Source organism: Mustela nigripes, chromosome 17 (assembly GCF_022355385.1).
Source record: "Mustela nigripes isolate SB6536 chromosome 17, MUSNIG.SB6536, whole genome shotgun sequence".
NCBI lineage: Eukaryota > Metazoa > Chordata > Mammalia > Carnivora > Mustelidae > Mustela > Mustela nigripes.
The window spans coordinates 49,166,635-49,191,530 of NC_081573.1; the positions used below are offsets into that span (position 1 = coordinate 49,166,635).

Below are 24,896 nucleotides of genomic sequence, written 5' to 3' on the forward strand. Positions count from 1 at the left end.
AGGTGGAACTACGTTCATCTACAGCAAAGAATTATAGAACACAACAATCCCTGTAGTTTCAAAGGTTGGAACAATTGTCTTCAGTTAACTAAACTGTAGGATGCCATGCAACGTGAAGGAGTAATAAAATAATGAACATAAAACCTTGTATGAAGAAGTCAAAGCGGTCGACGAGAATGGAATGTGATAAATTAGAACCAGTGAACACCAGTGCAGTGACCATCTCCTCCCCTTCCCCGCTGTCCCAACCATCACATTGCTCTTTGTAATAAAAAAGATGATTCACCTTGTAGTTGTAGCCCATCTTTCCCCATTCTGGCTTTTAATTATGGCACTGGGTCTTTCCTGACCTTTTCACATTCTTTCACTTTCTCCTTTCTGTATGTGCGTGATTTACGACCCGAGTTGAACAGTTCTATTCAGAGGTGCTATTTGTTACTCTAAAAAATAAGTTTAGTGGCATGATGTTAATTGGTGTATTAAACATATGCCCTTGACCCTGTTACACTGAGGACTCAGTGGCGAGAGTCATTGCTGTTATCATTCCCCTGCAAACATTCTCCAACCACGGAAATGATGGAGGGAAAAGAATCAATCATTTTTTTTTTTTTTTTCTAAGCTGAAATGTGACAGTGGTCATTTTCTATTTTGGTTTGTAAACTCAGCATTTTTCTTAGAAGCTTCTTAAATTAGCCTTGAATTGATTTTCATTCAACTAGCTCTGCAATTTTTGTTTGCAATCCAAATTCTTTTACTGACAGGTTTTTAAATGGGGCACAGTCCATCGCAGTACTTTGCGACTCGGACCTGGACCTGGGAGAGAAGTGAGAACTCCTGACATAGACTCAGAAGTCATTTGCATTGCATTTGAATTGCATCAAATCCACAGATGCTTGTTGAGCTTCTAGCGCAGACCGTTTCTAATCGTCATACACAAAGGTTAATATTGAGCTCTGAGCTTATGGAAGCTCTGAAGGCTGGTTCTCACCCTCAGTGGCACATGAGTGTCACCCAGGGATCTTTTGGGAAACTGACAATATCAGTAAAAAGATAGATTTATTTCTGGTGGATAGGCTTTCGTGGGCTTGTAAAGTTGGATACCACAAATACAGCCTTATACTGGTCCTTCAGTGAACATATCCTTGTATTTCTGTTGGGTCTGTACCCTAACAGTGGAATTACTGGGTCATAAGATGGTCATATGTTAAGCATTAAGAGACACTGCCAAATAGCTATTGACCATTTGGATACCCTCCTTATGACGTGGCTATTCAAATCTGTTGCCCATTTTCTATAGGGTTGTCTTCTTCAAAAAAAAGGTGGGGGAACTGGGTGTCTCAGTCAGTTAAATGTCTGACTCTTGATCTCAGCTTAGGTCTTGATCTCACAGTTGTGGTTTCAAGCCACAACTGTGGCTTGAAAAAAAAAATTTCTAAGAACTCTGTGTGTATTTTGGATTCATTTCAGATACATTTATTCCCAATTTCTTCTCTCTCTTTGGATTGTATTTTCATCTGTGTAATGGTGTCTTTTGATGAGCAGGGGTTATTAATTACAATATAGTCTAGAATTTGTCTTTTTACTTTTAGTTTACGTTTTGTAGGCTAAAATAGTTATGGGAAGAGAATGTCAAAAAGTTTTACATTTGAATATTTTTTATTTCAATCTGATTTTTCTTTTGTTGTAAATACGTTCCCACACACCAAAGCGCAGTGCAATGAAAGCCACATTTCTCTTTCATGCAATCATATCATTTACTTCAATTGTGTTCTTCTCTCCTCCTTGAGATGTCTTTTTCATGATCAGCTTAAGAAGCACTCAGTGTACTTTTGCATGTTTAGTGAGCAAATCTTAGTGACTGTTGACTGAAATCAGAATTCATGTGGGCTCTTTTAGGAGCAGAGACTATGACTCAGACCACCGGCAGTTCATTTCTTTAAAATGTGCCTTAGGTCAAACCAGAGAGGTGCTGTGGCCTTGGCATGTGAGTAAACTAAGTAGACCCACATTTTTCTGCTAGGAGTACCACGAGGGCCTGTTCTCACTACTGACTTTGATTCAGGGACCAGTGCCAGCATTTTCTGCCCTGTGACACTGTTGCTTACTACACTCGCTTCCTTTTCAGCTGTAATAGGTCTTTGAACATGAGGGAGAACAGTCCTCCCCCCTCGACTCTCCTAGGGTCAGTGAGGAATATTCCATGATAAAATTATAGCTGGGGTCCAGTCTCACAGCTCTGTACATTAATGTACCATTTCTTCAAGGCTAAGCCATCCCAAGGATGACTGGGTAGGTCAGGATTAAAGATCCAGTACGTAATATAGAGGAGACCATTTTTTCCCTTCAGTCCCCTGACTTGGTCCTGGGCCCAGCCTGCGTGGGCTATCACTTTCCCGTTCCAGATTCCTCTCAGTGGTCAGAGCCTCAGCTGCCTTTCTCTGCCACAGTGCCATGGTCAGGGAGAGCCCCTGTACTCTTCCAGACCCATTTCTATAACTTCAAATTTTAAAGAGAAACGTGGGATCTTGATTTTTTTTTATTCTAAGGCCCCTGGGCAAATATACAGTTGTTCCCAGTTAATCCTCAATAACATTCAAGCACAGTACCTAAATAATTTGCCATTAAAAAATTAAAGGTGTTCCTGCTTCCAAACCAAAAAAAAAAAAAAAAAAAATTGGCAAAGGAAAGAGCCAGCTCATATTTCATGACAATAGCATCTGTCACTTAGACTCACTTCCTGAGAGTAATGAACATGATAAAAGGGTTGGAGTCAGTCTCTGTTCATCACCTAGTGCACCTATTAGGTACAGATCCCAGTACTGTTATGTAAGTGAACAGATTTAGTTTTATTCCTTCATGTAGGAAGGTTAGGCATGAGTTTCACAGGATACCTAGTGTTTGTGAAGTTCCAGAATTCATTATATCTGATATAGCGTGGCAGGTAAATTGATAGGAAATTAATTGGAAGACAGTTCCAAACATAATAGCTCAGTGGAAACATCCAGAATCAATTAATCAAACTGCAGCTCATTTTAATTGGACCTACTCTAACCCTGAAAAGTCGTTGGAATCTTTAATTAAGCTTTCAAGCTGAATACTGTTTACACTAGCTGTGTTCTCCAGGATAGTTCTTCTTAAAATAAGAAGTTATTAACTTGAAACCTAATGGAAAAGCAAAAATCCTCAACACATGTATGACATATATGTTTATGTTTAATTAGACATTTTTTCCTGAATATTTTAAAGGCATAGTTTAAAACTATTTGATTAAAGGGGCGCCTGGGTGGCTCAGTCGGTTAAGGGTCTGCCTTCGGCTCAGGTCATGATCTCTGGGTCCTGGGATTGAGCCCCATGTCGGGCTACCTGCTCAGTGGGGAGTCTGCTTCCTGCCCCCTCTTTCTGCTCCCCTCTCCCCACTTGTGCTCCTCATGGTCTCTCATGCACTCTCTCTCTCAAATAAATAAAATCTTTAAAAAAATACTCTGATTAGGTAAACATTAATTCTTCACAAGTACACAATTCAGAAATCCTGTTTGCAAGGCTGGGTTTTGATTTTCTTCTCACTATTACAATATATGTATTTCATACATGTATATTGGTTTTTTTTTCTTTAATATCCCCATCCTCTAAACTTCTTGTCTACCAGGTACCTATTTCTGCCATTAACATCATGTGTTTCCCTGTCCACGTCTACCACTAGACCATGAGCTCAATGAGGGCACATCAGTGTAATTCTGTACCTCGCATGTCAGACACCATGCCCAGTGAGGAACTCCTAAGTAGAGCTTCTAGAACTGAAATGCTGTTCAACCCAAAATGATCTAAGGAATAGAAGAAAATGAAAATGATCTTTTTTGACCATGTTTTGGTGTGGAGACACACTTTGCAATAAAAAGCCCACCGTAGGTTCTTGCCCTTTCCTGCCTGTAACTGAGTGGGTTTATTTTAGTATTTCCTCAGCTGTGCCCATGGGCTTGTCTCTGGAATTCCCTATGCCTCTAGCTCCTCATCATCTAGAACAAAGTAAAATAAATAAGAATAAACAAGCTGGGGCAGATAAAAAGGAATTGTATTCAGCTGTTGGATTCCCATGCTATTTAGTTATTATGATGTCACTGGCAAAAGGAGTTCAACTGCTAAAGCAGAGAGACTTGCTGCTTCAGAGTGATAAATGCTTACTGGGCCATGATGTAACATTACTGTTACAGGATGATAACGTTATTTTAAATCATGATATATCATGATTTGAAGTACTATAACATGAAATAAATGATATACACCAGGAATCCACCTGTAATTCAGTCTTTCCAGCGCCTGGCCCTCATCCAAAGAGTTTCCGGGCCAAAGCTAAAAGCAAGACTGTGGGCTTCCTTACCCAACAAAGAAAACTCCAGCAAGGACGCTAAGAGAATTTGGTCAAAGTCTTAACTCTGAGCTCTCGATATTCTATTGAGGTGAGTTGGCAAAGTGTGAGAATAAGGAGGCCTGAAGCTAAGGTGAGTAGCAGTTTAGATGTGGCAGGAAAAGAAGGGTCCTGAGAAGAAGGGGAGAAGAGAGACTTCTGGAATGGAAGGGGACAGAGTAGATGTAGGAGGAAGGAGACAAGAATATTGTCAGCTATTCTGAGACTCTGGGATGAGATGAACTCCTTGCTCCCTGCCATGCCTACGTAAACTGGAACTGGACCATGTCTGGTTCCATGTCATGCTGCATCTGGATTTATAAATGGAAAATATGACTTCATTGTATTTGAATCATAGAAGAGGCACAAATTATGTCAGCTGAAGCAATTTCAATACACAAAATTTAAGTACAGGTGCCTGAATGGGGACCCTTATGTCTATGAATCTGAATTATAAATACCATTAGTGAAATGAGTCCAGAATTCTTAGAAATTCTTTTAGTTTTCCCTTCATGGTATTTCATTATTCAAAAATGTAGACTTAATGGATTCAGAAACATTGCTTGGGTTTTATCCTCATTCTCAGGCTCAGAGGCCCAGACTACCCTCTGTGGCCAATAGTGTTCCCTCTTTGAAGCACCAAGCACCCAGCTCCACCCTGCCTCCACCTGCCCCCAGCATAATCCAATTTAAGGAGCCAGTGTGTTAACTGATTATTAATAATCAGTCATTAATGTCAATTGCTGATCAATTAGTTAAGATTGTAAATAGTTACTGCACAGCTCTTCTGCGTCAGACACAGTTCTGTGTGCTGATATATGCTGATAATACACAAAGTCAGTTGGTAAAATGTAAAACCTGGTGGACGGTGACAAAGGTCTATTTACGTAGGGTCTTTCTGGCCAACTCTTGGCTCTGAAGTTTAAAAAACCCCAAATATGTTTAATCTCTGAGGATAAGAAGATGTTAAGCCATGTAGGCCAGATGCAGAGTGCGCTACGTGAAGTGGTAGAGGAGGGAGCCGCATGTCCTAGGAAGAGACAGTCTGTACAGAGCAGGTCTAAGATCTGGAGGTGAGACCGTATCATCTGTTCAGCGACAAAGCTCTGTTTTAGAGGACCCATGACCATCTGACACCTCTAAGAATCACTTGGACTATTTAGATTAGAGTACTACTTTCCCACTTAAGGTTCTGAGTATTAACGTATGGTGTTCTGGACACGTGGTGAAGATCCTCTTAGAGCTTACATGCTAATCAGGATCGTGCTGATGAAATGTGGGGTCAAGGGACTGCCTGAATAAGATCCGCATCCCAGGTTGATTGTTTATTGTTTCAATTCCCAGCCCTTATTTCGGGCCCACAGAATCAGTATTTCTTGGAGCAAGTCTGTATTTTTACGAAGGCTTCCATGTGACACTCATATTCCTTAAGGTTTGAGAGCCTCTGCCTTATAACTGCAGGGTCTGATTCCACTCAGACACTGTAAACCTCTTCAGGGGTCACTTGACAAGTCATATTGTCAGGTATTAGCCAATAAGTGCTACATCACTGTCTCTCCATCAACCCCCTCTCCCCAGTTTGCTGAGAATCTTTCTGAGCTTACATTAATCCACACTGGACCAGTATTGAGAAAAAATGCACTGAGAAGTATGGCAGACAAACACGAATAATCTCAGTAACCTCGTTTTTGATGGAAGAATAACGACCAAAGACGACATCGGTGCGCAGTCATCAGAAGAACTCAAGGAGTCTTTCGTAATGCTCAATAAGTCAACAGCACACCAGCATCAGGATCGGGTTTCAGTATGAAGAATTCGCCACACTTACCCACAAATATATGCTGATTTAAAATTGTGCAAAAAAAAACACAAAAAAACAAAAAAATCTTCTACATAAGACTATCAATCCATTAACTTATTTTGCATGAGACTAAGATATAGCCTTATTCTGTTCTTTGAAGTAGTTCTTTTTTTTTTTTTTTTTTTTAAGATTTTTTATTTATTTGACAGACCACAAGAGAGGCAGAGAGGCAGGCAGAGAGAGAGGAGGAAGCAGGCTCCCCACTGAGCAGAGAGCCCGATGCGAGGCTCGATCCCAGGACCCTGGGATCATGACCTGAGCCGAAGTCAGAGGCTTTAACCACTGAGCCACCCAGGCGCCCTGTTCTTTGAAAGAAACTAAAAACAACAACCAAGAAAACCACCTCTCCGATTTACATTTTAATAAATCCTTTTTAGAAAACCAATATGTAACAGATTCAACCTTGGGAAAAAATTGAGTTCTCATTTTTATCTTCTTGAATTCTCTCAATATTCTGTCACAAATTGTGTTCCCCAAATTTATTGGCTCATCTGGTTTTGCCCATTCCCTGTAAGGCCACAGCATTGGTCCTTCTTTGTGAGGTCTCAGTTTTATCTGGTCCTGAATCCTGAATAAAACATGGAGGAACATGTTTCCATTCACCGTATTTCCCTCTTAGGTGGAACGGCCACCAGACAGAGGGGCTTTCTAGGCTGCATTCGGTCTCTGCAGCTGAACGGAGTGTCCCTGGACCTGGAAGAAAGAGCTAAGGTGACACCCGGAGTGGAGCCGGGTTGTAGAGGGCACTGCAGCAGCTACGGAAAGTTGTGTCAGAATGGAGGGAAATGCAGAGAAAAGCTCAGCGGGTTCTCTTGTGACTGCACCTTCTCTGCGTATGCAGGGCCTTTCTGCTCCAAAGGTAAGTATGGCATGGGGTATCCAGTGTGAAGAAAACATCTTGTCGTCATTTTCTGGGTAGCTAATTTGAAAGAGAAATAGTTCCATTTCTGATTTTTTTTTTCTTCAAATTACCTGTTTCATGCTAATCCCATTTCATTTCTTGGATATTTGCCTCATTTCTTAAAAAACTAGTATCTATTAATAATAAAGCCTCTCAAGTTGCCTCTAGATGTCTTAAAGTATTGGCTGCTTCATCTGCTTTTTTTCTATCTCATGTTGATGCTCTTAAGGATTATAGCTGTCAACAACCTGTCCCATGGGGCAGCTCTCTATTTTAAAATCTTTAAAGGCATTATTGTTATTTTTGATGAAGATAGTCAACCATGAAAAGAGACTTAGGAAGTATTGTGTTTTGGTTTTTGCCAAACAAATATTTTTTCCAAGAATAAAAATAACTTTTCCATTAAATATGCATGTGTAACAAAATAGAGATACTCCAGCATTTTTCTCTATGATGTGGGCAATATCTGTGAAGTAAAATAGTGGAATGTTTTTCAGTTTGTCTTGTTCACAGACCTATGTCATGGAAGAAAGGAACATCTGAGTGTAGTATTAAGTGTTCTGGATGGACTTCTCTGAATACACAAACATTTGTTATGCTTTCATAGTTGCTCCTAGAAAACTGCCATCATGTTTAATTCAGTTGCTTTATTTGAGTGTGTCTGGGCTACTGAACCTTTTCCTGAAGGAGGCTAACAAAAATTGCCTCCAAATTAAAGCAATTCCTGCTTTGCAAAGAAAGCCCTTGGGATTATTTCATGGAAAGTGGGTTAAAAGTCATGTACTTTTTATCAGAACTAAGTTATAATTTCAAGTCAACCTCTAATAATAACTCACACACCACTGCTCTCATTCTAGGAGGCTGTTCACAGTTAGAGTTAGAGGGCACCTGGGTAGCTTAGTGCACTTAGTGCCTGACTCTTGGTCTTGGCCTGGGTCTCAATCTCAGTCAGATTTTGATCTCAGGTCATGAGTTCTAAACAAAGTGAGAACAAAGACCACATCTTCCCAAGAACGTGTCTTTACTTTTTGAATCTGAATGATTTCTAGTTCAGCTTGCTAACTGCAATCAAGAATACTACTCTGCATCTGTGTGTCATGTTGCATACAAAAAGTGTGTTGCACATAATAAAAATAATAAAACAAGCAAACAAAAACACTCTTCAAGTGCCGAGGGAATGGAAATGTTGCTGTGTCACCCCGCGAGCATCATTTACAGCTCACGTTCCACAACTGGTTCCACTTTATAGTAATGGAGAGAAGTAGAGTTCAAGGATCCAACTCTAATTATTCCTCCAGTATCCTCCTCATTTTCATACATAAATAAAAAATATGTGGTGTGTGTGCATGCACATGCATGTGTGTGTGAATTTGGGATATTTGTCTCATATAAGTAAAATACTACACTTTTGTAAAACTAAAAGAGGCTGGATAGTTCCTTGTGTTGATCACTGCTACACAGATGCTGCTGCCCTCTCTTACATGAACGCTGGACTTAGCTTCTTTTCATAAGGCACAATAAATAGGGGAAAGTGTTTAGGTAAAAAGGAACATTTCTGCCTGTTGATCCTGGAAGGTAAGAGGACCCCTCAAACTTCCTTCCTGTTACAGGAAGACTAGTGTATTCTATCTACAGAATAATAGATGGGACTAAAAATTTAAATAAGAAAATGGTTGGTTGGCAAGAGAGAAAAAAGCCAAAAATCCTGGTTTATGTCTGAAGTCAGAGTGGAGGACGTTATGCTTTCAATTATAAGGTTAACTAGCATATTAATTACATATAATTCTAACATAAAGCCATTTCAAGGACCATCATAAAAGTTCTATTAACTTTCTGTGTTCTTTAGTTCTGGTTTGGAGCTATTTGTTTTATCTATACAATTTGTTATTTTTAATTAAAAACATCAATATAACTGAAACAAGATCCTTGTACTTAATTTTTAACATAAAATGTGTGTATCATTTCAGAGATTTCTGCATATTTTGGATCTGGCTCATCTGTGATTTACAATTTTCAAGAAAATTATTCCTTAAATAAAAATTCCAGCTCCCACGCTGCTTCATTTCATGGCGATATGAAACTGAGCAGAGAAATGATCAAATTTAGCTTTCGAACAACACGAGCACCAAGCTTACTGCTTTATGTGAGCTCCTTTTATAAAGAATACCTTTCAGTTATCATTGCCAAAAATGGTGAGTGCTTTTTTGATGAGAGAGAGAGAGAAAATTGAATTAGAACATTAGATTAGTAATAATAGGGATTGTTCTCGTGTTCTTGCCTCTCAAACTACAAACAGGAAGAAAAGTGTGCCTGTTTTTTGTATTCAATTTTGCTTTTCAGTACTATCCTATAAATTTAATCTAAGAGGACTATTTAACATTTTAAGATAGCTTTAGCTTATAATTTTAGTAATTTCACATATTCAGTGTTCATTTTTTATTTCTATAAAATACTTAACCATATTTTATTATTGCTAGAAGCTCTTTACTATTCCGTATAAGATCAGTCTCAATTTTATGGTTCATTTTGAAAGAAGATGCCTATTTGTATATAGTAAATACTTCCTCCAATTAAAAGTAGAGAGATTTTGAGGGAATGTTAACAACCTAACATTATATATAGGAATAGATCCACAAAATAATCTGTTGGTTCTAACGGTCAGCAATGAAATTGTCATGGGAAATGTTGGTACATCAGTGCAGGGCAAGGGCTTGTGGATTAGGACATGTGTATATTACAGAAGCCTTGTCACTGCTGATGTTTTTTCTCCTCTCTATGTCCAGATTAAAGATAAAAATTCCATAGATAAATTATCTGAGTGAGGAAAATAAGTTTATAAACTTGAATGTATCATTTCAACTCAAATAAATATGGCCCAAGGGCACAGAACACTAAGATAAAAATAATATTGTTAAATAAGTATATTTACCTTCACTGTCTATCTTTTGAGCTTGAAGCTTATCTATACATTAGGATATTTCCTTGGCTAAATTGGAGCTACCTTGTGAAATAAATTGGCATCTTTGCAGGCAGCTAAGTGAGATACTAATTCTCATGGTAAGTTTGGCCAAAAACCATTGATTTCATCCTAATCTCATTCCAAAATCTATGACTGTGACCATGTGGAAATATTTTTCATCTTTAGTAAAACTCCATTTGCTTATAAAAATTCCGTTAATCAGTTGCATTTTAGGAGTGGCAGATGTATATTTTTCAAAGATGAGATTATGGAAGCACTTAATGCAATATTCCACAACAGTCTGGCATTTCATAATATACGAAGGTGTGTTTTTTAAGTTAGAGGCTAGTATAGAGATTTGCTTATGCTTAACTGCATATCTGACTTCTAGGGGAAAAGTTGAAGATTTGCGGGAAAGACTACTTACTGGCAACATCCTTGGTCTTGATCTTGAAAATAGTGCAATTTAACATAGAAGCTGACTTCTAAGAATTATGAGGAAAGGAGACCTCCAATAAGCTACTGTGAATTTCCCACCAGAAACTGAAAGCTAAAAAGAATACTCTCTGAGTTTTGAAAAGTAGCTTTTAAACTAGAATTTTAACTAAAAAGATCACTTCTCTTCCCTACTTTAGGAAGTTTGCAGATCAGGTACAAGCTAAATAGGTATCAAGAACCTGATGTCGTTAACTTTGATTTCAAAAACATGGCGGATGGACAGCTTCACCATGTAGAGATTAACAGAGAAGAAGGAGTGGTCTTCGTAGAGGTAATATAATAAATTCAAGAGAATTAGTGGTTACCATTACGATTGCCCAGCATGAAGGACTGTCGGCAGAATTATGATAATGAATAGATTGAAGATGTCCTTCCAGTGTTGCTCCTGCACAGACCATAGACAGACTGCCAAATGTGGTCTAGTTTTTGAAAGGATAAAGATTCTGTCCAAGATATGATTAATATTTGATACCCAAAATGCCACATTTTCCTCATTTATTTTACATCGTTCAGGGGGGAAAGCTGTCTATTTTATCATATATACAACTAGTAAAGAGCTATTACTACTCTCATGAAACAAATAGAATTGTTCATTCTACCAGTTTTTAAAGAAAAGCACGAAAGTTTTGGACCTCTACACAGAGGAAGATGTCTTAGCTGAATGACTCAAGTGAAAATACCAACCTTGGTAAAAGTTTCAAGGTGAAAAAACTCATATCTTGTTGTTTTTTTTTAAGCTTTATGAACTTTGGATTTCTCATATAGTAGAGAAAATTACAATGCTGTAAGGGGATAGAAGATGGGGTGCACTGCTATCTGAGGGTAGAAGAGGAGGTTTAGAAAATGTCATTCACCTTTGTAAATGGCTCTTTAAATTTTGTTTTTTATAATCTCTGGGGCCATACTAACAATTGCCTATTTTACCATTTTTCTTCTGTCTTCTGTGGATTTTTGTCCTCTTCCCAACAAAATGGCATCCATCTGGCTGTTTGTACCTCATGTGACAATTCTATAGATCGATGATAATGCAAAGAGACAAGTCCACCTGTCATCAGGTACAGAATTCAGTGCCATCAGGTCTCTTGTACTGGGCAGGATTTTAGGTAAGTAAGGGCACGATACTCCCCTAATCATGACACAAAAAGATCAGAAGAGTCATAGTCCAAGTGTACGCACATGCACACAGGCCACACACAAACTGATCACGCCAAAAGAAATGCCCTGTTTTATCTTGAGGACAAAATGAGTGATAATCGAGGCAAAACCAGTAACTTCTCAGGGGTTTATGTAACTGTGTGCAGGGACGTCCTGCTGAGCAGGCATGGTCCTTTGACAAAAATGCCACTGTGGTCTCCATGTAATGAAACATGATATTGTTCTCACACTTCAAAAATATCAAACAATAAAGGTAGAAATCACAGACTATGTATCAATCACCTGCCAAATACACAGGCTGTCATCTAATGATCAAACCAGGACTAGACCTAAGAGAGAAGGGAGGGGAGAGCAGGGGCTTTTCTTCCAGGTTTGTGAATCTGTTTTAGGTGCTTGCTTGGATCCTCTTTGCTTTGTTGAAAGGTGGTAGTAGCTCGCCGCTCTGGCTGGAACCCTGTGTCTACTTAAATGTCTTGTGGTTATTATTTATATCCACCAATTCCTTCTGATAGAAGCATACCCTTGCCATTTTAACATCAAAATATATATACATTTTTTTATACTTGCCAACAAGGACTAGGTGGAAAGAGGAACAGTACATTTTGAAAGGGTTTTCTTTTTAGTTATAAGTAAATTATAAAGAAGAGTGATACTTAACATGATTTGGTGGGGATGGAGACCTCTTGTAGTCCAATGTTGATCTCTTGATTGATATTTGATGCGAGCCTGGAATATTTCCCCTCAGAGAGTAAATGGAATCTTTTATTTTTTGAACTCTTCAGTTATTTGTACCTTGACTAATTATTCCTAACATTTCCTGAACATAATCTCAGAATTCTGAGAAATATTTGATTAAACCCATGGGTGAGTGATCAAAATATTGGTCCTTGAGAAGGTTAATAGTTAAATTTATGAATATGTATAGGTTTTCTAGGACTATGAGCACCGAAATTGTGTGCTCTCAATCTACAAACAAACAGAAATACGAGTTGCAATGTTCTCTCAGTATGCTAGAGTGGACATGTGCAAAGTACTTCTTAGATATTTGGAAGCTTACCTGAAAAATTCCAAGTGAGTATCATCATGTAAATTATGTAAATTCGACTATAGCAATAAAAAAAATCAAATAAATATAACAAATCCTGATCTCAAGAGTTCCTCAGTCTAGCAGGGTCTGAGATGAGGCATTACATAAAAATGTAAAACACAAGATAGAAAATTTTAACAGCCATGCATAATGTTAATACAATCATATTTTTGAAGAATAAAATCTTCAAATTTAATGCCACAGTTACTGATGAAAATACCTTTTGTGAGTAGAAATATGTTAAATATATTATAAGACAATTGGGAAACTTATCTGCATTCTATTAGGAGGATTGTATTAGTCAAATAGTAGAATAATAACATTCATTATATAAATATTTGTTTCCCTTTTTGTAAATGAGGAGGGAGATTAGTAGGGAATTAAAGATGTTAATGTTTTTATTCAAGAATAGCATATTATTAAAATGCATATCACTCATACTGAAAAATAAGATTAAAGTCCAGATTCAGCAATGAACTTTATAGTCTGAATCAATTCTTCTCCTAAAAGTATAGGTAAGAATGTATATGGTGTGTACCTAAGGTTAGGATCTTGACCAAGGACCAAGAACTAATCCTCTATTCAAGTCATTTGTAATTCAAAGGAGAATAATAATTTATGGTATATGAATTTACAATTAAATATATGTAGTATATTATTATATTTTAATATGGTATATTAATTTGTAGTAAAATAGTTGCAAAAATGGAGCTGTTAATTTTCCAGAGAATTGTTCTTAGAGTTTCTTATTACATTAGGCTGGGTCTTCTTAGAGTTTCTTATTACATTAGGCTGGGTCTTCCAAGAAGCTGTCACCAAGTCAAAATCAACCACGTGAGGATTTTATTCAGGGAACAACTTATAAAAAAGAAAGTGAGTGGGAGCTGGTCAAGAATGGAGAGCCATCAGATGGCCATGCAACTCTGCCTCCTAATGAAGGAAAGAGAATGAAAAAGTTAGAAGGATCTTGGAAGTTTGTGCCATGTCAGAAGGGTTGAGCAGTCTTTGGGGAGCCCTTGAGTCAGCCAGCCATTGGAAGAATCTCCTGTTTCCCAAGAAGGAGCCTGCCTTAGGAATCCCTGCTGTGATCAGCCACCACTGGGAGCCACTCACAGGAAGCATGACCTTGGCCCAAATATAAAGATAGGTTTCAGAGGGCCCTAGGTCAGTTACTCTCCTCTAGTTGGAGGCCTGCAAGGACTTTGTCATGGCCCCACATATATCAAATATGTTTTTCTATTTGGAAGCTCATTTTTCTTAGATTCATTTAGCACATACTTTGTGATCTGTGTGACGTGTTGTGCACACAGAGAGTGCCATTCAGCAAAGTGGACATTGTGTCTGCCCTCACAGAGCTTTTGTTTAGTGGGCACACACACAATTGTCACACACAATGTCCCTGTGTATGCAGTTGAGTATAATGGGCCTTATATCACTTTAGATAAAATAGTTCCAAATTGCCCCCCAAATAAAAATGAGTTGTAATATTTATGTCATTTTATGATTTCTGAATATTTCTTTTAAGGGAGCAGAATATAAACATTCATCAATCATTTTTTTTTTTTTTTTGGAGTGGCAATTTGTCTGCCTTTTCAACCAAAGCCTGAAGGATATGACCATTCATTGCTATTATAGATGGAAACCCAGAAACAAGGACCTATTTTCCTTCTTTCAACTTTCTCCATTACTCATTTCCTAAATTTAGGAAGAACTATGGACATTATTTTGGATGATTGTCACTGAACAAACATTACTAGCAGATACTCAAAAAGAAGGTAAATTTTAGAAATAATATCAAACAGTATTATGACAACATGGAAACCATCTCTAACTCCCTATTACATTTAAGTTAAGGACTCAGTAACCTTGACAATAATAATCATTAGTAGTCGGGAGGTGTGGTGGGAAGATCAAGGTTTTAGCCAAGCAGCTTAGTTCAGATCCTTCTATGATCAAGAGTACATTAAATCTGCTCTTCATAGCCGTATCTCATTGTGAGATTAAGCTCTGAATTCTGTGTCTAGATACTTTTATATGTTATTATAGATTTCTAATTTATTTTAGTAAAAATTGGATGATTTGCACTTACCTGAGCGGTAGCTTTTGCACATTAGAGGTCTTGATCAATAGTGATTATTCCTTGGGCACCTGCGTGGCTCAGTTGGTTAAGTGTCTGCCTAGGCTCAGGTCATGATCTCTGGGTCCTGGCATCGAGCCCCATGTCGAAATGAATAAATAAAATCTTAAAGAAAATAGTGATTATTCCTCTCTCCTGAGGACACAGAGCCAGGAGATAGCTCAGTTCACTGCAGTGGAGATTAGGCCACATGTAGATAATGTCTGTAGTCAGCAAGGAAAGGACAGCCAGTCTCCACTGAGAGCTGGAGGAACAACTTCTAGTGTGTCAGGAATCCTTTATGTAAAACTCACTTCAGTGCCTAGAGGCAGGGAGAAATCAGATGACCTAAGTCCTGATTATGTAATTATATTGTGATAGGACACATAAGAGAATGGTTATTTTAAAAGCAGATTTTAAAAGAGAAGTACAGCTTAGAAGAGCAGTAAGAAGTCTCAATTTCTTTTCTTCATCAGGTGGATTTTTGAATATTTTAGCAATTATAATGTCATAGACTATCTTTGATGCATAGAGCGGCTTCATCCTTGTGGAGGCTCTAATTGTTTCCATAGAATTAATGGCATTATTTTGAACTGGCCGTACCTAGAAGCTTAAAAACACCTTTCTCCTCATCATGATACAGGAGCATAGATCAAAGTGTCCCGTCCCAAACCCAGAAAACAGTCAGGTTGCTGAAACACGTATCTGATTTTAATTATAGAGCACGTGGTGTGGTAGACGTTGAGATGTTGTCAGAGACTCATAGAATCACAAGGATGTGCTCCAGGTAGGAAGGATGGGTTTGCTCCTTTGACAACGATATCACCCTGATCGCTTTCATTTGGCAAACATACGAAAACAGAGCTCTCCTTACACTTCAAAGAAAATACTGAATGATAAAAGCAAAAGTCACAAATCCCAAATTATATATTTATCAGCTGCCAAAACTAGACACCTTTATACCATGATAAAACTAGAATAATTCCTAAAGTAAAAAAGAGAAGGCAATTGTTTATTTCTTTAGTTACTGACATGCTTTAAAATGTAACTGCACCAGGAATAAGTAAAAAAAATAAAGCCACTGTCAGGGAATTACACTGTCATGTGAGTGACTTTATTAAAGAGCAGGAACTGGTGGAAGAGAAGAGAGAATGAGGTCGGCAGGAGAGTGCGCACAGGAGCTCCGGGCGCAGAGCACGGAGATGCGGGCCAGGCCGGCCTAGTGATGAGCCACGGGACTGGTCCGGCGGAATAAGAGCAGTGAAATGTGAATTCTGCTAGTGTTGTCTTTTGGGTATACTAGAAGGTTAGAGCTGGTTTCCATGTCATCATAGTACAAATTGATATTATTACCTAAAAATCACCCTCCTTGATAACTGTTACTAATGCTTATTAATGAGGACTGGAGATAAAACTTTGTTCCTATGGTTCGTTTCCTTTGTAAAAGGAGCCCTGGAGGACAAGAGGGGAAGCAATTTTTTTCCTTTCCAGTCTTCCTTCTGAAAAGGCAAACAGTCTGACGTCCTTTCTCTATTAAGTATGTTGCTCACGTGTATTAAGGACTGATGTCGAGGTGAATGATTCCTCATCAGCTCCGCTAGGAGAACTATTAACTTCAACATCATATAAGAAGAGATGTAATTGATCTGAGGAACTATGCAGGCATAAAGTTGCTTTGCTAACTCATTAAGGTTTCGTTGGGTCACAATGCCACACTTGAAAAAAGAAACTCCGTGAAGACCATTCCATAACCTTGAGATTGCACCAGACCTTGCACGGAAACATGTGCTCACATCCTGAACGATGTCACCCACTGTGGAATGACGGAAGAATCTCTGTTCGAAGACGGAGTGAAGTTTACAGTCACTATTACTTGTTTGTGTCAGATCTGTTATGGTCCCAGAACGCTGACCGGCAGCAGTTCCTTGGTCCTTCTGGTGTGGGAAGAACCAGGCGGCCTCAGACACACTTGGCTCACATTCCTGCATAACTAACAGTCTGCATTACATTCATTTTTACATCCAAAACTCACTGTAAAATGAAGTTCTGAGTTCTGTTTATGGATTGCTTTTCTGTTAGAAGAGTTTTCTAAAAGCCTGCAGATGTTTTTCAGTCATTCTCTGCTGGGCAGTAGCCTTGATATATTTAGAGGCAATGACCCGAAGGGATCATTGATCTCTTCTGAGGCTGCAGAGCCAGGAAGTAGCTCAGATTTCTGCAGTGGAGATTTAGGCCAGATGTAAATAAAGTGTGTGGTCAGAGGGAAGAGAGTGTCTACTCCATCTCATAGAGGAGCTATAGGAACAAACGTCAGTCTCGGTGATACTTTATGTAAAACCTGCTTCAAAGCCAAGGGGCTACATAAGACAGTTTGATTAGATTCCTTAAGGGACACTGTGATTGTGTAAATGTCTGTGACACTTAAGACAGGTTATATTCAAAGCAAAAGAGAAGTACGGATTGCCCAGAGATATCGAACTATAAATAGCTTCTGTATTAATCAGATTTTCAAGGTTATATCTCTGAGCAGTAGGTTTGGTTGGCAAATAAATACGTTTTATGAATAACTGCTTCCTTATCCATGTAGCATTTGCTGACTGCTTTGCCATTTTACTTTTGCACTGACTCTTGTTTATTGAATCCTGGTCGTAATTGCATGTAATGATGAAGATGTCGTGCCGGGTCTTAGCCGTGCTCCCCCTCTGACTTAGTGCACCATGTTCTGGCAAGCCTTCTTACCCTTACTTTTACGTGTTAAAGATGCTGAGATACTTTTGAAACAAGGTCCCTCTTGCTAGGTATAGCCAACCTATTTGGTTTCGTTTTCTGAGGTTTTCTGTTAGTTTGGTAATGAGAGCCACAAGAATTTCCATGAAGCCCTCCTTAAGATGTTCTTCCATTTACTTCACGGCCTTTCCAGAAACAGTCCTCTTTCCAGGTATAGAAATGCTCTTCATACGAATTTTAATTCCTTGGGACTCTTATTTTTCTTGTAGGCTTTTTGTTAAAAAGTTTCTTCTTTAACAAAGCAGAAGTCATTCCCTCTGTTAGAAAATACAGTTGAGGCTAATTTTTTATAGGCAAGATTATAAAAAATCTGAGTCTGTTAAGGGTTTTTATAACCAGAAATATATAAAACATGATTGAGTCCTCTAAGGATTTGTGTCAAGTAGGAGACGTCGGTCTTCAATTCCTCCATCCTCCCTGTTCTAATCGTTAAATGGTGTTGGCATTTCAGGAGTCCGATAATTGGAAAGATAGGTATTTTTCTCATTGGCTTTATTAGCACAATTGTGAATGTCCAGTAAGATATCTAATGCCATGTATTTCTAAGGCCAGTTTTGCTTATGAACAACATAGTATAGCTGTTCATTTTGTTTGGACTCAGTTCTGGGGAGGTAGCTGAAGAAGCCTGTGCAGTGCCTTTCCTCCTGGTTCTAATTCCTACCCATTGACTCTCCTAAATATAGGGGTTGTTGGTCCAGCCCAGCAGGCAGGGGGAAGCCTGGAGGTTGCCAGTGAAGAAAGTGTTGGGGGACTCCTTGGCCTCTGGTTGGAAGAGAGTTAGGGGCCAGCCTAGGAAAGTCTTGGAGGGCGGACCCTAAATTGTATAGATCCCTCCCCTCCACTTGGAAATGCTTGGCTTGCAGATATCTTTGGACCCCATGGGGAGAGGTCAGCGTTGAAAACGTCATTGTGCCCGTTTACCCTCTTTGCCAAAGAAGGGAGCAACTTGAAACTTGAGGAGTTCCTGAGTTTTGCAGAGGATGGTCTGAAGTTTGAGTCCTCTCTCTCTGGAGGTTCCATGAGTCCTTGGCCTACAGCCGTCACTGGCATGGGGGGCAACTCCATGGTCTCCCTTCTCTGGTGTCAGCCACCAGGACGTCAGTGACTGAAAAGCTCCTAGCAGATGAGAAAAGCAACTCCATTTTTAAGAAGATGCAATAACCAAAAAAGAAGAAGATGATGATGATTTAACAATAAAATGGGAGAAGAAACAAATCATTCCCTATGACAATAAGCCTTTTCAGGGAAACAGACACCATCACAATGAAACTTAGTAAGAGCACTTGCTTTTAGCAAAGCAACCAAAAGACCTGGAAGAACTAAAACGTATGGTTGTTCCAGACCAAAAATGTCAAAGTAAGAAAGAGTGATCTTTGTTGAAACTTGAATTCATCACCTAGAAGATCAAGTGAATGAAGCACTTGACTCACACAAAATTAAGTCCTAAATGATAAAAATCAGGTGGGAAGAGTAAAATCCCTTAGAATATGCAGAGGAGACCCCATGTGAATAATCAGAACAAAAAGATAAAAAAATTGGAGGTGAATGGGGTGCCTGGTGGTACCTTTGGTTAAGTGCCCAACTCTTGGTTTCAGCTCAGGTCCGGTTGTGAGATCTAGCCCTGCATTGGGCTCCAAGCTCACTGGGGAACCTGCTTGAGGATTCTCTCCTCCTCCCAACACCTCTTGCTCATTCTCCCTCTCTCTCATTCTTTGTAAAAATTAAAGCTAAAAAAAAATATGAAGGTGAAGCAATAGTCGTTTGCACAATGTATGAAATTTTCTAGGCTAAAGAAAATCTTTGTGTCACCACATGATAAGGGCCCACCATGTTCTATGAAAAATTCCTGAATCATCAAATTTTTTAAAAAAATTTGAGGAAGAAAAGTAATAGAGCCAGAAGATGCTAGAATTATATCTACAGATTCCTAAGGGAACAGGACTATGAAGAGTCAACCTTAAAAGAGACACACAGGGGCACCTGGGTGGCTCAGTGGGTTAAGCCGCTGCCTTCGGCTCAGGTCATGATCTCAGGGTCCTGGGATCGAGTCCCGCATCGGAGCCTGGAGTCCAGCAGGGAGCCTGCTTCCCTCTCTCTCTGTCTACTGTGATCTCTCTCTCTGTCAAATAAATAAATAAAATTAAAAAAAAAAAAAGAGACACACACAAAAATCACCTAATCCCTCCAGATAAATTTCTGTTCCAGACATACTCCATCACACTTTCTAAGTCATTTCTTCAGATCATCACCACTCTAGTGGTATCTAGATCATCACCGCTCATTCCTGTTTCTGTTTATTTTCTGACTCTGCTACTAGAATGTGAGATGCCTGATATGCAGGGAATCTATTTCCTTTCTTGGTAGCTCTTAAAAAAAATATCAGTTGATTAACTGCCCACTTTAAGTTTTAGAATTTAAAGTATTTTATACAGTAACTTGTAATATGTAAAATGTTTTGGACTTGAAGGTATAGTTTTTAATATCCCTCTCAGGGCACCTGGGTGGCTCAGTTCAGTTAAGCATCCACCTCTTAGTTTTCGGCTCAAGTCCTGATCTCATGGGTGGTGAGATCAAGCCCCCCATCATTGGGGTCCATGCTCAGCAGAAGTCTGCTGGGATATTCTCTCTCTCTGCACTTTATCCCACTAGCTCTTTTTCTCTCTCTCCCAAACAAGAAAATATTTTTTATTAAAAAGTAAAATAGAATTCATCTCCTATCAGATTTGTACCAGGGAAGTGAATCTTACCTATTTACATTTTTTTCTAGTTCAAAAGATAAGATTTTTTAAAACTACAGAAATTGTAATCAAGATTTTAACATGGTGGAATAAATGTGAAAAGCACTGTCTTGGCTATGCTGCTATTAATGTATGTTTTCTTTTCTTATTAAAGTAAAAAAAAAAAAAATCCCAAAGCAAGAATGCTGTCTTTCTAAACATAAATATATTTGAATGTATATCCATTCAAGTGAGCGAATGCTCTGTGTTGGGAGTTAGTTCTTGGCGTCTGCACGTGGACGGAATGGCTTCTAGTAACAGCATGATGCTGGGGGTTGAGGGTCACCTATGGGTCTAGGGAGCCCACCTTTGCGCAGTGATGTGGGATGGCCTGGTGGTCCGAACTTGGCCTTCTAAGACGGAGAATGCTTAAGCCCAAGTGCCATGTATCTGTCCCCCACAGCAGGAGAGGAAGGTCGTCCCTCTGCTGTTCAGACTGGAGGATGACGTTCGTGATACTCACCATTTAATCAGCATTTTTTTTTTAAGATTTTATTTATTTATTTGGCAGAGACACAGCAAGAGAGGGAACACAAGCAGGGGGAATGGTAGAGGGAGAAGCAGGCTTCCCACTGAGCAGGGAGCCTGATTCAGGGCTCGATCCCAGGACCCCGGGATCATGACCTGGGCCGGAGGAAGACACTTAATGACTGAGCCACCCAGGCACCCCTTAATCAGCATTTTTATCATTAGGTATAAAGTGTGATTGGAAATGGAACAAAACAGGTGTTCTTCAGAATTCTTAACATAACAAGTGGGTTCAATCAGAGCTGAATTGTCCAGAGTCACTTCAAGACTAGCTGCTCTCAAGCCAAAAAATAAATAATAACAAAATAAATAAGAGGCACTGCAGAAGATAGGAACAGAGGAGAGAAAACAATGTGTCAGTCAGAAAGCAGTTCATAAGTAGTAGAGCCTTGTGGCTTGGAGCCCGACAGGCCCGACTCAGAATGCCTACGGCTCCCCGGCCTCCAGCAGTCACTGCGGTTCTGACCCCACGTGTCCCGCCCTTAGGACTGCCAGCAGACCTGGGCCCTGGGAGCTGCAAACACGAGCATGCAAACCCCTGACCACAGTGCTGAGCACATTCATAGGACCCAATAAATACTTAATACCTGTTATCCTTTAAAAAAAGAGAGAGAGAGAGAAATGCAGATTGTGCCTGTGTCCCTGTACACGCAGAGCAGGTGAGAGGAGTCGTGCTGTTCTCTGGTCCCACTGGGTGGGTTGCACGCATTGTCGTCCGACAGCATTTGAACTTTAAAACTCTACGGGTCATTCACCTGGATTCAACTGCAGCCTCGCCAAGCATAAAATGTAAATATAGTCTTCACTGTAAAACTGTGAATTAATATTCTGACATTCAAACCAATCTCCGTGCCACCGTATCGCAGATAAACTAAACTCCCGTTGGTGTGGGGGAGGGGCTCTCTGTCTAGAGGGGACAGGAGACTCACACAAGTCTGAGTGACAGGCAGCACAGAAAGAGGGAGAAAAGGCAGCAAGGTATGAACATTTTCACTGCTGTGCCTGAGTCATTAGGGGGATTTTTTTGGGGTGAAGCCTCCACCACGTGGTAACATCCCCCTGCGTGTTCGGTTGGAGTTGCAGAGTATAGGAAAGCTTTCGGGCCAGACCGAATTGTCTGGTTGGGCAGTGGATAAGGGAACTCTAGAAGCTCAATTTTCCATCTAGCTTCCATGCTTTTCATATTTACGTCTCACAAACTGAGCCGAATTTATTTCCAAATCAGGAAGCACTTTACTCTCTTACTCCAAGCCCTATCACAAATCATGTTAATGATCTATGTTTCAATTTACCATCTCACAAACCCTCATCAGTTCAAAACCTGGCCCCTTCTTAGGGAGACTTCAATCACTTCGATGTTCACCACATCATATCAAATTAGCCATCCTTAAAACTTGCCTTCATTCACTTGGAGAGGCTCGACAGTAGTCACGGAGAGACTTACTGGACCTGACTCTTTTAATGAAGACAAAAAAGGGGAATTTTGTCTCCCGCATATGTGTCACTTTTGTATTACCAGACTCAAACATTCTGTGTGTAGCCTTGCCTGTTCACTCTTGCACAGTTACTAACATTTTGCTGTTTGGGTTCACAGAACACAGTGATGTAGACCAGGAGACGGCACTGGCCGGCGCGCAGGGCTTCCTGGGCTGTCTCTCTGCCGTGCAGCTCAGCCACGTGGCCCCGCTGAAGGCTGCGCTGCAGCCCAGCCACCCGGCCCCCATCACCGTCTCGGGACATGTGACAGAGTCCAGCTGTATTGCCCAGGCCGGCACTGACGCCACATTGAGAGAAAGGACACACTCGTTTGCAGGTGGTGTGTGGCTCCTCCTTTACACACCGACAAACACACCGGTCCCCTGGACATTGAGTGCTCTGATGCTGCTGAGGCAGCATGTTCTCAAGGTGGCCTCTCAAAATTGGCTTTGTTAGCTTGATGACCAGTTGCCTTGCCCATTTCTTCTCTAGATTCTCAGTGCTTTATTCACGTGAGCCCTGCACTTGACACTTCTGAGCTTAAAAAAAATTGTCCGTAGAGATCCCACCTTGACTTGGCTAATTCTGCTCTGGTTTAAAATGTTTTAAGATTTTTATTTTTCCAAAATTTCCTCTTTTGCTTGGCCGTATCACTCCATTCCCCCCTTTTATATCCTTTTACTGCAGATCATTCGGGAACAAGAGACAACAGACAACCCCATGCTAATGCGATCAGAAGTGACTCTGCAGTGATTGGAGGTAACAGAAAACCTGGATGGGCTCTTCTTTGATACCTCCCATTACTAGAAGTGGCAAATATTTAGTGTCAGAGAAACCATGAAGAATCCACATACATCCCCAGGGTCAGGCACTGAAGCCTTAGGTCAGCGGGGTTGGTTTATTATTTATACCGGATTGCCTTTTAGAGTCTTCTTGAATTCCCGACTTCCTTGAAGAGTTTCAGTATAAATAATGGATAATTTCACCAAGGCACCACACTCAAGGAATAGTTGCTAAACTGTGTAAAAATGAGTTCTCATTTAGCTTGAAAGTGGCCTTCTACAATCCCTAGGGACATCTGAATATACTGGAGGAAGCAGTACGGGTTTTGTTGGCTTCTTGGAATTTGTTGTATCGCTTCTGCAAGAGTTTCTGTCAACAGTGGGAAAAACTAATATTTTTGGCCATGCTCAATAAAGTGGATAGTTCCACGGTTTAGGTCACATCAATGAATATTACATTTTCAGTTGCATTTTTGTCAAATATTAGGCTAGGAATAAAAGTGATTCAAAGTTATTTTATTTTATTTTTTTTTAAAGATTTTATTTATTTATTTGTCAGAGAGAGAGCAAGCGAGAGAGAGCACAGGCAGACAGAGTGGAAGGCAGAGTCAGAAGGAGAAGCAGGCTCCCTGCGGAGCAAGGAGCCCGATGTGGGACTCGATCCCAGGACGCTGGGATCATGACCTGAGCCGAAGGCAGCTGCTTAACCAACTGAGCCACCCAGGCGTCCCCAAAGTTATTTTAAATTGAAGAATTAACCCCCCAAATTTAAAAATATTTCTTGCTGACAATGAAACAGTGTATTTTCTGAGACATAATTTATTCAAAACCACCCCCCAAATATATATTTTTCTCCTGATCAGTGGTCTTAAGAAGGTCATTAATCACGCTCTGCATAGGATAAGAACGTAAAAAGTAAACAGTTATTTTATTATATTGCCAGATACTATAATTACTTTTTTACTTGGGCAGTTTATGTGGGCTTTTTACTGATCCCTTCTGTTCCATTTTTTACACGTTCACTCATCCAGACATCAACTTCTTTTAAGAAGTTAGGATTTTACTGAGACAGACGATAGTACTAGTCAAATCTTTTTGAGGATATTAACATCCCCACTGCTATTTCAGGTATTTTTCTTTTATCAAACTAGTGGTGGAAATTAAAGATACATAAGATAGAATTCCCATTTAGTCATACAACAAGCAAAAAAACCAACCAAGCAAACAACAGTAAGACCTGCTAGAAGAGGGGTTAATAACCGCATGCCTAAAAGAAATACATGAGTATATTGTTATCAATATATTATATGGTTAAAAACTCATACAGAGCTCTAGCATTTAATGTGCTTCACGTTTTAAACTAGGATTCCTTGTTAAACAGATTGTCTCAGTCTCATAATGGTGTTTCGTTTATACATTTAACTAGTATAGATAAAAGACAATATAGAAAGAGATAGATACACATAGAGAGTGATTGGACAGTCAAGCCAGTGTTGAAACAAAATAATCTTTAGAATATTTTGCTTTGGGCAGAGATCATTGGCAGGACTTACAGAATAAAGGAGGG

The 24,896-nt window shown here is 39.6% G+C and overlaps 1 protein-coding gene across 2 annotated transcripts in view; it reads left to right on the forward strand.

Annotated features, from left to right (window-relative positions):
- The window catches only part of CNTNAP4 (contactin associated protein family member 4), a 242,398-nt gene that overhangs the window by 212,335 nt on the left and 5,167 nt on the right, over nucleotides 1-24,896 (forward strand). Inside the window, exons 18-23 of one of the 2 annotated variants that reach the window (XM_059381303.1) lie at nucleotides 6,883-7,122; nucleotides 9,132-9,356; nucleotides 10,759-10,892; nucleotides 11,637-11,724; nucleotides 22,666-22,887; nucleotides 23,235-23,306. In XM_059381303.1, coding sequence (XP_059237286.1) covers nucleotides 6,883-7,122; nucleotides 9,132-9,356; nucleotides 10,759-10,892; nucleotides 11,637-11,724; nucleotides 22,666-22,887; nucleotides 23,235-23,306 — 981 coding nt within the window. The remainder of the gene's footprint in view (nucleotides 1-6,882; nucleotides 7,123-9,131; nucleotides 9,357-10,758; nucleotides 10,893-11,636; nucleotides 11,725-22,665; nucleotides 22,888-23,234; nucleotides 23,307-24,896) is intronic. The other variant, XM_059381304.1, reaches the window with a different exon arrangement.